This window comes from Lepidothrix coronata, unplaced genomic scaffold, assembly GCF_001604755.1.
Source record: "Lepidothrix coronata isolate B3197 unplaced genomic scaffold, Lepidothrix_coronata-1.0 Scaffold96, whole genome shotgun sequence".
Taxonomy (NCBI): Eukaryota; Metazoa; Chordata; class Aves; order Passeriformes; family Pipridae; genus Lepidothrix; species Lepidothrix coronata.
Window position 1 is genome coordinate 3,478,124 of NW_016690276.1, and position 13,125 is coordinate 3,491,248.

Sequence of the window (13,125 nt, forward strand, 5' to 3'; positions counted from 1 at the left end):
CTCCCTGAAATGATTTTAAATTAATCACTTCACACCATTAAATGCAACCCGAGAAACATGCTGCTAGTTCTTTCCTCACTCCAGTCTCACGAATTCAGATCAATTATTCTCCATAATAGGCTGTACCAGGGTTCACCAGGGGCTCTAAATATTGAACCTGCAATAAAAGCCAGTTATCTGTTCAAGGGAACCTTGTGACAACTGAGTTGGGTACCTCAAGGTTACACCTGTGTGGGAGAGAGATAAATTGCCATGTGTATTACAGCACTCTTCACCAAAACATACAGCATAGATGCTAAAGCATTCAACATGCACAACCAGCTCCACAACTAAGAGCTAACAGTCAAAACCCAGTTGTGATAAAAGCTGTCTGGTTCTGAGCTGAAGGCAGAAGTACTATGACAGGAATGCAGTGCTGTGTTTTCATTCAATCCCAAGCAAACATCTTAAAGATAAAAATTAAAAGGATAAACATTTGCTACCTTCTTCTTTCCCCATTTCATGAGGAAACATTTTTGCTTTGTAGGGGAAATTATGTAAGCCCCTCCATGGCTCTCTTCGAAATACCAGATTTAAATAAAAGCGCTCATTGGTGATACTACTGTGCCATCTAACAAGATGCAGAAACGTGTTTTTGAAGTGCAAATAAAACTAATTTCTCTGAAGTTTTGCATAATTCCAGCCATTAGCATTTCAAAATCCCTCTACCACACTGCCTAATTAAATGAATATTAAACCTTTCCTCATTCCACTGAGGGAATAGAACAAAACAAAGGGACAGCTGTATCTCTGCTGAGCTTCTTTTCTCTAAACCAACTTCAGCAACACATGAATAATTCAAGTATTTGATATATTTTCTACAGTGATGTCAGCTCTGTACTTAAAAAGACATTTATGGTCTCCACGATCTCTTCCTGTATCAATACACCTGTCTTTACAAAGAGACATTTTTCCAAGCATCTCTTTCTCTTGAGGTACTTAAAGCCTAAGAGCATCACCCATTGCTAGAGTCATAAAAATGAACATCGGGATATTGTATTTCCTAACACAAGTCTAGAAAGTCCCAAAAGATGACCATTATAGCTAGACCATTGCCTTAACAATTAAATAAATTAGCCTGTTTCTTCCACTAATTTGTTTTCCTTTGTTGTTGCACTTACTTACTTTGGATGAATAAATGAAAAAAAAAAAAAAAAGAAGAACAAAAAGAGAGGGGGACAAACATCTCCCAGAGAAAGAGGGGAAGGATGGGGTGGGCTAATTTTTTTTTCAAAGGAAGAGAAAGTGGTATTTTGTTCGAAGGACAGATCAAGAGCTTCACACTCTTAGCTTTTCCTAGTTCACTCTTATTTCTTCACATTCATGAAATGCTTAAATCAAGATTTTCAAAACCAGAATATTTAAGAAATAACTAAAATTGAAAGAGACTATACCCAATAGAATAGCTGCCATAGAACAGTTCTCCCTTACAAAATGACTTGTAGCCAAAATGGAACATGAAACACAGCCACTTCCCTCATACCACACATTCCTCGTTCCTCCCCTATTTCTTACTGCCTGAGTGACTTATCTCTTTATATGCCTGATTACCCTGGTTTTTGTGTTCTAAAAAGAAAAAATAAATATATATAATATATAAGGAGATACCATGTCTGTAAATAGCATATTAGCAGAATAATTTCATCACGAAGAATGATTCACCTCATCTGATATCCCATTAGGCACCAAATCCCAGCTAGTCTTCTCCTATAAAGAGCTTCTCAGAAGCTATGCTGGGTGAGAGGTTTCATATGAAGTTCTATGAAAATCACATTCAGCACGAAGAAGATAATTCCTCCCAGTTATCAGACAGCTAAGGACACAATGAATCACGTATGGAGATAACCACCTCTCCCTCACCTGACTTACAGAAGAAATCTAGAGGCCCAGCCTTTACACTGTAAATCCCATCCTGCTCAGAACGGGATCACAGTTGTGTTGGTTTTTTGACAGTGCACTATGGCCAACTCAAGGGAGAGGTTTTGATCATTTTACCATTGGAGGTAGAGAAGACAAAATCAACCAAATTTGTAGAGATTACAGAAAGTAAAATTATACGTGGGTGTTTCTTCTTACTCTCCTACCCAACTACCTCCCTCTCTGTCCATTCTCACCCAGGGTGGCTGGGTGCATAAATGTATTTGTACAGCTGAGACAATAAATATGATCAGGGATTTCCCCTTTGAAAATAGAATTTATTACAAGTCCCCAAATTTTAAATAACTGGTTTTTCTAATTTTAAAATAATTAAGCTTGCAAAAAATGTAAAGATTTTCTTTTCTGGAAAAACCTGGAAGATATATTACATGCAGCTGGGAGGATCCACCTCTACATAACAAAAGGAAGGGTAGTTGGAAGTTCACAAGGGGATTGTGTCCTCAATCTTAACCATCACTCCTTCCTAATAGGCAGCTTTGTCTGGCTTCAGCGATATTATTTCCTTGGGAGAAATGAGAATACTGCTTAAACAAAAAAATATTTTTTTTAAGAAATTAAGAGTTACATACAATTTTAACTTCTCCAAACTAAACCCTGCTCAAACAAGGGTAAGAACTGGTGACTGCTAAGTTTGAACTTAAGCTGCAAAACTTCCATAGGAAAATAATTGCTTTGTTCTATACCCTCTTCCACTTTAACAGACTCTTAGGATGATCCTGAAAAAACACTTTTCTGGAAAGCATTTCTAAAGGATGGATAGAAATATATTCAAGGTTTGTAAAGTTGCCCAAGAGACAGAGCAGAGCCATACTTCTTATTCTGACATGTCCAGATGAAGAAAACAAAACAAGACTGGTAGTTGGTGCTTTTCAGCAGACTGTCACAAAAACTTACCCAAGGAAGCCCATGAAGGTGCCTGCCAAATGTCATTGAGTTGCCAGTACAGAGCTCCCATTGTGTGTCCTTCTCCCCTGATTATTTCACTTTGACTAGCACGATAGAATTCAGTTTCTGTTTTTGTACACTGAGCCTGCATCACCTTGATCAACAAACACATAAAAAAATATTTTTGGTATATTGTATTCTACTTTCTTTCAAAATGTGTGAATATATTAACATACAACACAGACTTCACAGCAGCAGCACATAACTTTAAACTCCCAAGAGCTGCCAAATGTCGTTAGGCTGCACTACCTCCAGTACACACTCCCTTGATGTCTAAACCCCTATGAACTGAACTCACAACACACATTCACACTATAAAGCCAAAACTCTGCACCAAAAGGGCAGCCTTTCTCCATCTGAACTCCCATTTCTTTTCTCCTTCCTCACCTCATCTAAAAAACACTTTTCAGATTTGGTCATTGGCCAAGTTGTCAACAGATGCTAAACAGCCTGTTATGTTCTTCACAAAGCACATTACTAGGCTGGGGAAGTATTAAAAGAAATTCTTAAAATAAAGTTAAAAATCTTTAGGACAGCTCAAAAGCTAAAGATATCCACTTGAGTCAAGTTACTGTCTTTACCCTTTTTGCTAGCTTTATTTTGGTATTCTTCAATGGTTTCATCTGTTAGGAAGGCCCTGACAGACTTAACCCTGGAGAAACTCTCATAGCTTTTTGAGTCTGGACCCCACTGTGCAAGTTTTACCCGTTTTCAGTTTCACAGCATCATCTATCCTTGTTCTCTTGTCAAGAGTGCCTAAAATTCTCAAGCTGTTTTGTTTTTATATAAAACTTGCTGACAGCACTCTCAAACATTAAAAACTTAGTGTGCAGTTATTTCCATCAAGAGTGTTTCTGAATTTCCTGAAACACAACAAAAATTAACAGCACTTTAAACTTGCCTAATAGCATCAAAAAGTTACTTAACATTTTTTAAAACTTGCACAGAAATCACAAATAAAAAAGCAAGCATGAGGTAAAACTACTATGGATGAAGAACAAAATATATGCTCCTGATTTGAAAAAAAGCCCAAATTATATTCTCTAAAATATCATTATCTGAGCATGTAACAAAATAAAAGCTACTAATAATCTAATTCATAAAGAACTACATTCCCTAGAAAAAAATCTTGTTTCGAAAGCATGTGTGTTCCATGTGGCAAAAATCAAAGCAATAAGCCCAAAAGGGCCACATGAAGAGCAAAACACATCCACCCTGGAACAGGAAGTAACATGTAGCACTGGGAATAATCTCATATCATGGAAACCCAGCACATCCCTGCATCCTCCACCAGCTTCATGAGTGAACCCAGCTGGGGACAGGGACCAAGGTAGCACACACTGCCAGACTTTATCCCAGTTGAGCCAGTTCCTGGGTAATTCCCTGAGAAGTATTCCAACCCTTCTATGATAAAAATAGGAGTCTCTCTCCAGTACATGAGAGAGAAGCTATTTCCAAATTAAAACGGACTCTCAAATGCTTCAGTACAGAAACTTTCTGTATGACTGAGCATTACCTAACAGAACAGGCCAAGCTCTAACTGCTGACAGAATCTAATGGAACGAGTACTGGCAGCTACGTACATAGAAGATGTGACTGTTACCTGAGTGAGGTAAATTGTATCTTTGAACCTCTTTACAGGATCTGTGCCCTGTGGAAGCTTGAAATGATACCCAACTTCTTGAAGCATCTGAACATTGCCACTGTCGTGATGTTGCCGATGGAGAGAAAAATTGCTTACGTAGGACCAGTCTTCAGCAGAAGAAACCTTTTAAAAAACACAAAAGTAAGGTATCAGAATGAAAAGGTAAAATGTACATTTAATGGCCATCAGGATATCAAGGAAAGGATACCTGTTACAGCCTGCTGATCATGCAAAACCTTAAAATTGGTAGTAGATTTCTACAGTGCCTCATGCAGTCATGCAAGGATTTTGAATCAGTAACACCCTTTGCTTAACACTCCTTGTACAAACAGATGAAAACAGACAATTGGCTTTTGGCTCAATGGCATTTAACTTATTTGTCCTAAGGTTCAGTTTGGCCAAGGGATCTCAGAGTTTTGCTTGCACTTACAGTAAATCAGAAACACCCTACACTAACATGAAAGAACGTACCCTAGTCAAGCACATTTACACAAAAAAGTTACAGAAGTCAGTAGGGCTATAAACTCTAATAATGTGTATATATATTTTCAAAACCTGCCTCTGAAAACGTATGATCATAAACCAGCTTTTTTCAGCTAATGACAACAATGCAGCATAATTCATACAGTTACTACTGCCAAACTTTCATTGTAATTATAATTTCTATAGAATCTTTTTATTTTTGTTCCTTTTTAGACTGGATTGAATAATTGTCACTGTTATTAATATGGATGAACGTTCTGATTATGCTTCAGACAATATATTTTGCCCAGTAAATTTAAAAGAACATTCTGAACTCCTTTTGGTTGCATGCATGAGCATCACCATGAAACTCATCTCTCCCTAGATAAATGGACAAACAGCACAATATGTCTCTGCTCCAATTGGATAAATAAGATAGAACATAAAATATCTAAATTCAACAGGAGACATAAACAAATCCTCTTATGTGCGATACACCAAGAAGTGAATTATTTACGTGAAAGAAATTGCTAAAATTTACAAAAATCAAAACATTTTAAAATCCATCACAATTCAGCTTTTGTCATATTTCTTCTCTTTCTTAATGAACACGTGTCCTTAGACACTACAAGAGGAAACAGATGTTAGGCAATCACTACTAAGCTATACATTAAGTAGAATTACTATTAAAACTAACAGTCTCATAATAGTCTCTTGCCTAAACTAGGTTCCCCTTGCAACATCAAGAATACTGAGGAGGAAACAGTACAGTTTCATCCCCTCCCTCCACACCATCACACACCTCTATCCCACCTGTGTCATACTACACCTAATAATACATTATCCAAACTACAGTTTGGATGCTGTAATTTGTTGGAAAGAGACTCGTTGCCCTCACTGAATGAGAGTGGAGGAGTCAGTAAGGTGTGGAAGCCCAGCCTTACCTTTTCGATTGTACTGAAGGAAGGCCAGGATTGAAATCCATATTCTGAAGCAAAACGAGTTTTAGGATACATTGTCCAGTTCCAGCAGTCATTGTTGTAGTCATAAAAGTGAGTGTCACCATAATGGGTATCATAAGGATTCTGGGAGACCCAACCTTCTTTAACTGACTCCAAGCCATTGGTGGGACTGGATGCAATAAAAGGACGACTCCTATCTTCCTGGGATTTAAAAAAAAAAAAAAAAAAAATCAAAACAAAACTACAACACCCTCACAGAGTGATTGGCTTTTATCATCTATATACATGGACCATATTTTGAAAAGGTGGGGCAGGGAAAACATGCCTTTTCCAAATTTTTGAGTCACCACCCAGGAAACATTCCCTTTTATGTCCTAGCATTCATCATCTTTACTTGCTTAATTAGCTTCTTACTTATGTTATTGGAGGACAGCTGGGCATGATATTGCTTGCTCCACTGTTCTGAGGGATTCTCTCCTAACATCAAGAGATTTTCTATCTTTATATGCTTCTAAATTCTTAATGAAGGCTATTTAAAAGTGTGCTTTGTGACTTCTTCACGGAAAATTATTACTTTTGCGGTGTTTTTGCAGGAACACGGCCATGATTTTCTCCTTTCTCATTAAACAGTCACCTAAATTTAGTCCTAACAAATCCAAGGTGTTCTGCTTCTAATGCTTAGATGGTATCATTACAGGTTATTGTCATTTTACCTGGCTCTGCATGTTAAGATAGATGAGACTACAAGAAGGGTTACATTTCAAATTGTTCAGATCTGCCTTTATTTATAGCCTCAGTAGACTTACAATACTAAATCTTTTAACAGTACCCTACAAAGTACTGAAGGAATCCTTTTGCAGGTCTAATTCATTTAGCACCCTACCTGCAGTAAGATAGAGGCCTGAGCTGGTTACCAGTCACAAGTTACAGCAATTGGCTCCAACACAGCAACACAATCAGACATGTGCTTCCTATTTTAAGAAACAGTTCTGTTCCTCCACACTTTTTTTTTGTTTAAATGAGTAATTAATAATTAACTGAAATAAGTTACTACAGGATATCCTGAAATCCCTGAAGTCTTTAGCTCAAGGTTAGCAGTCTTCTTAAACTATACAGTCCACTATTGCTAGTAATTACAGGTTTCCTCAGCTGGCTTGTATTATAGAGGACCTGAAGTTATTTCACTGTATGGTTCCTTCTGGCACTGAAAATAGTTATTCTATGGATTTAAAATAAAAGAGGGTCCATATGGGATGGCAATGCTGCACAAGTAAACTGTAACTAAAACCCAGTATCAAGTCACAACACCTCACTTTGCTGCACATGCATTGGCCATCTAACTCATGTAGCTAATCACAGAAATAGCACAGCATACCTCTACAAATAGCTCAGTATAGAAATCTAGAATCAACACATTAAGCAGGAATATAAGACACTATTACCATTTAGAATGAAAAACTGCCCTCAAAGCAGGATCCTTTTCAGCAGGTTCTTTCAAACCTGGTTTCATTTTTGTTGCTTCCTCGAATCTTTTCCTGTAGAAAGATGTTCTAAATTCTCAGAGTACAACTACACTGACAATGCCAGTAGCCTCCAATGACAAGCAATAATACTGCTGTCACTGAGTGTATGTCTTAGCAAAAGGAAATGTCAGGTCATGAGCCTTATAATATTAAATGCATCTCATTGTGAATAGGATAGAAATTAGACTAAAATTATCGTACCCTGGAGTCAGTAAGATCATACTATACATGGGATAAGTAGGTAGGAAAAGGCCACTAGCATTTTTAGGTAAATAAAAACTCATACTCTTGTTGAAGCAGAAAGTTCTAACCGGACGAAATTTTTAGAGCATTTTGTCTCTTAGCTAACAGGAAAATTTACAATTCCCTACGGTTCAAGAATTGTTTGTCAATCCCTATATTGGGACTTTTCAATCAATTTCACTCTACATACACAAAAAAGAGGTAAAAGTAGATTCCATTAACTAATAAAGAACTGCAATACTTCTAGGAGGAGAAATAAAACTAGAAAAGCTGTGCAAAATGGGTAGTACCAAACTGCAGTAGACTTTACAGATTCCACATGTTTGTGGAATGCATGCTCACAGTTTTAGTTCTACGTCAAAGTATTTTCTTTTGCCTTCATGTACTGTAGAAGACCACTATTCTGTTCTTTCAAAAACACACAATATAATGAGGACATCAGCATGGGGACAATGTTTAGCATCACTTTTGCTTAACCTGCTTAAGCCAAAAAACTTCAGTCAAATACTGGAAGAGCACACTGAAAAAATGACATCTTTATGGATTTCTTCAACTGCTATTAAAAGACCAGAGGGTTGTTAGATGCTTCTTACAGTATCCTTCAACAAAATCAGCAAAAAGGAAACCTGATCATCTAGATTAATTAATTAATGGGCAAGTTGATTTGTGTCCACTGGCAGTGAAGGCATTTGTGGACGTATTAAAAAATCAGAAGGAAAAAAGAAGCAAGATCCACTACATTTTCAGGTCTTCCTTTACATATCACAAAATGCTAAAGGTATAAGTAATTTTTTGTATTGCTTTACTCTGAGAATAACCCTTAAGTTTAGAGAGTTGTTTAGAAGAGCTTGGAAAAGGCAATTTCTCAATAATGTGCTGGGTTTAATTTCTCAAAAGGATTAAAAAAGAAAATCCCAACTTAAAACCATTTGCCAAGGCATATTCCCCTACAGTTTCTTGAGATCACTTACATTAAGAACTATCTCTCGTATGTTCTTCACATAAAGCATCAGGTAGTCTCTGATATATCTCTCTCTTTCGGCATGAGGTATGGAGAACCAGTTGGTTGAAATTGCTGCTTCATTTTCATTGTTACCACTCCATAGAATAATTGATGGATGAGATTTTAAACGTCGCACCTGAAATACAATTTACAGTTTCAGGAGTCAAGCAAAATTACTTATCTTCAAAATTTTTTCTTTTTAAAAATCACTTTGTTACTACTTGAATTACAAGTTCACACGCATATTACATATACTTAGCCTACAATTCCTATTTTTAGCTGCACTGTTCACTATTCCCTCAGCTTGCCACTAGGCTCAAACTTTTGTAACATACACTTTCAGAAAGGCAAACTTCTAACATGCTGACATATATCTACCATATGCACATGTGTACCTCCATCCTCATCTACTTAGACACATGTGAAGGGTAAATTCTGTACAGTCTGCTTGACTGACTGCTCCTGTAAGTAGTAGAAGATTTACCAAGGTTATGTTTTATGTATATACTGCTACATAAAGGTACACTAATAAACACTTCCAAAAAACCACTTCTGAAAAGCTAATTTATACAGTTGGTCAATCAAAAATAGATAATGGGAAATAGAACTTTGACACATGGACAAAATACCTGATGAAGAACTTCTGCTCTTACAGATGCTAAATAATTCTGGTCAGTTGGATAAAGTGCACAGGCAAACATAAAATCCTGCCAAATCTACAGGGAAAAGAAAAGATTAAAAAAAATCCATTAGCAAATTATTTTATATAATTGAAAAATATACACTTATTGGGATGCACAATCCGGTTCAGACAGAAGTTATTTATTTTAAAAAATTAAACTTAAATGTTTTATTTGTTATTCTTGGAAAGCACCACCAAGACAGTCATGTCCTCCTTGAGGTTCAGTATGTGCACACTCCACTGTGGTTGTCCTCAATATCAGAGGAATCAGATCCTGACAGCCTACACTGAGGAGTGCAATACTGCTCAGCAGGAGGAGTTCAGTAAGTTTCAAAAGAATAATTAGAAACATGAACATGGGGCAACTTGCAGCTGAACAGAACAATTCTGTATTACTACTTTTCAGGTGTAACACCAAATCCCCATTACTTAATGAGAAGAGACAGTAATTCTTCCAGCGTGGTATCGAGCACACTTAATCGATGTCAGTGTACTCATTAAGAAAACACTTCCACACAAAATGAACCCAAAAAATAGCAAATCTTACACAGTAAGAGGGGCAGAAACAAACTAGATCCTCTAAAAACACAGTGATTTTTCTCTTCAAAGAACAATCAAGTAGATATCATTGAGAACAACAAGCCTTTCAATTCAACAACAATAAACTCCATTTGTACCTTGAAGGAGAAGAATTACAAAAAAAAGGGGGAAGGAAAGAAGCCCAGTGAGATGGTTAAGATTTTTTGTTTACCTGTTCTGTTTATTAAACTGCTGTAACTTTGAGACTCCTGCTAGTCTATCTCAAATGTTAATGGAAAGGCCTCTACGAGGAGCACATTAACCCAAAGGAGTCTGTAGGAGACTACACTTTTCTGAACACCATACTATAACAGAGAGAGACAGACCAGTTCCTCATGTAATTGCATTTTGATTGCAGTGAGAACGTGCTTTTCCATGGCTCTTTTCAGCATACATTCCCTAAAAAACCTGAAGATAGGGCACAAGACAGTGGGGGGTAATGGATCTATTAGTAACTGTTAAAATCCTAACACTGTACACAAAAGCAAAGCTATTGCCAAAGAGTACTCATAATCCTTTAGTGACTGATTGTGTGGAGTCAAAACTCTCTGTTGAAAGAAACTTTCTCTCACTATTTCCCTCAGTGAGCTATCACTGGCTTTCCTTAAGCACAGTTTGACACCAAGGCACTTTAAAGCCTTTGCAAGACCATCAGAAGAAACAAAACCAAAAACCTCCATCACCACCCCCTCCAGAATAAGGATCTGATTTTCTGCATCTACTTGCTATTTTGGCTGTTAAATAGGATCTAAATCTTGTATTGAGCACTGTATAAGCACAGATCTAAGTGGCCTACTTAAGGTGCCTAGTGTAAAAAATGAAAGAACTGTAAGTCTTCAGAAGCCTTGAAAATCAGGACACTCATTCAGATGACTAAAATAGATGTAACTTTTTTTTTCCCCAAGCACGTATGGAAGGCAGCAAAGTATGAGTTCTGTTTCCCTGCTTTTTATGCTGCAGAGCAACACCAAACACATTTGCCAGGATTTTTAATAACAGATGCAATTTGGTCTTCATTCATCTAGTTGCTATTTCATCAAAACTTATTAATACGTGTCTCCAAGCTCATATAATTGAAGGTACTCGTCTAGTGATTGCAATAGGTGTTCCCCTTACTGCTACATTTATAGTCAAATGTAGCTTGTTCAAAATGGCCGTCTGGATGAAGCCTTCCATGTTTGACTTTGGGACAAATGAAAAGTTTGAACCAAAAAACCCCACACCTTTTCAGCAATTGCTATAAAGGAAAAAATAGTTTTAAAAGAAATAAAATCCATTTCCACAACTGAGAAAAGCATGGCTAACTTCTACAGACTTCTGTAAAGTCTCCAAAATATCACTTCTAGATTCAACAGACAGCCTTTTTAATCAGAAACCATTCAAATTAAAAAGAAATTAAAAAACCCAACCAGCCAACCAAACAAAAAAACAGGTTGATCTAACTTCTCGGGTTGATACTTTACAATATCCTTTGGAAAGATGGTTAGAATGCATGTATTAATTCTCTTATTTTTGTTCATTTAAAATGAATTTTCATTTACAGGTTCTTGTCAGTTTTTAAATAAGTGTTCTGCATTTATTGCTTTTACCATTATTCCTATTTCATCACAAATATCGTAAAATTCATCTTGTTCATATACTCCTCCTCCCCAAACCCGAAGTGCATTCATGTTAGCATCTGCTGCAGACTTCAAGAGTAGCCTTAATCTGTAAAATACAAGTTTTGTGAAACTGTATCACTTAGGAGTTTCTAAGGTTATACAAACAAACAAAGAAACAAATACCCCTACAAAAAAAAACAAACAAAAAGGCCAAACAAAATCACAAAACCTAAATCATTAGCAGGCAAACTAAGACTTATAACTTTGACAGAAATTATCAAAATACTCTGGTTTCTAAGCCTGCATGCCTTGACAGAGCTCTCAAAAAGTAATTTTTTGTGCAGAAAAAGTTGCTTGTTCCTGTTAATACTTACAGAATAGATGGAGTGACACAGGTGAGTAAGTGCTTTTACAGAAGTTTTGGCATGACTAGATTTAGAAATACTCTATTTTATTAATCATATTGTTCATTTTCTTCTTAGATATTACTTGCTTTGTATGTCAATCACTTGAATTCATATTCTCTTTTAAACACAATCAGAAAAGTATATTCTCTTTGTGAGTTCCACAATGCATAGTGAGAACAGTGGAATGAGAGGGTGAGGAGAAAGACCGAGACCCTGAATCTCATTTTAAGGGTTTCAGGCTCCAGACATTTGTCCTTAAATCATACTGGCAGCCTCTAAATTGCATATGAATGCACATTGCAGCATGCTCTGTTGTCCTGATTCTCCAACTACCCAGAGCAAAGCTTAGTCAAAGTACAGTATAGTCTCCATAAAAATACCCAAAAGGCCAGTAACCTATGAACTACAAAAAAATCACCTTCCCATCAGTAATCTCACTTACATGCCTTGACACTCCAATCTATTCATGTTAATAAAGCCCTAATTCTGAAGCCTCCAGCCCCCAATAATTAGTGTACTACCTTCAAAGCAGTTCCACCCACTAAAGCCAACCTTTCATAAAGGTGTATAGAGAATCAGGAGGAGGAAAACATGATCCTTTATCCTTAGAGAACATCAAATGTGGCTTACGTGTCATAGGTCACCCTGTCCTGGAAAGAATCTGCAGGAATCCAGTTCGAGCCCTTCAGAAAAATGGGTCGGCCATTGATTCTGAAGTAGAAACTCAGACCTGGTGAGCCAGGAATAGGCTCCTGAACGAGTTCTACTGTCCGAAAATAAGCCTGTGAAGACATGAAACTTAGATTTAAAGCTGACAAAAATGAATTAAAACAAAATTAATACAGAAAACCATTACAAAAAGAATTGAACTGAACACTAACAGCATAGAATTTGTCAAGGAGTCAAAAGACATGGTCTTATCTCTAAACTCCTACTTGCTTAAAACACACTGTAGCAGGACTGAAAATAATTCTTCCAATAAACCTGTTCACTTTTTAAAGTTACTATCATATTAAGAGAGAGAGAAAGCATGAGCAAATGACTGTGCATATGCACACATGTATGTAAGCAAGAGACAGATGCAGGTTTGCTTGCT

General features: G+C 36.8%; 1 protein-coding gene across 1 annotated transcript in view; it reads right to left on the reverse strand.

Annotated features, from left to right (window-relative positions):
• Positions 1-12,840, reverse strand: part of MANBA (mannosidase beta) — a gene marked incomplete at its 5' end in the record, with an annotated part of 32,955 nt that extends 20,115 nt beyond the window's left edge. The window contains 7 exons of the mRNA XM_017822219.1: positions 2,872-3,016; positions 4,526-4,690; positions 5,974-6,192; positions 8,729-8,896; positions 9,390-9,476; positions 11,611-11,728; positions 12,660-12,840. Coding sequence (XP_017677708.1) covers positions 2,872-3,016; positions 4,526-4,690; positions 5,974-6,192; positions 8,729-8,896; positions 9,390-9,476; positions 11,611-11,728; positions 12,660-12,840 — 1,083 coding nt within the window. The remainder of the gene's footprint in view (positions 1-2,871; positions 3,017-4,525; positions 4,691-5,973; positions 6,193-8,728; positions 8,897-9,389; positions 9,477-11,610; positions 11,729-12,659) is intronic.
• Between the last annotated feature and the right edge of the window lie 285 nt (positions 12,841-13,125).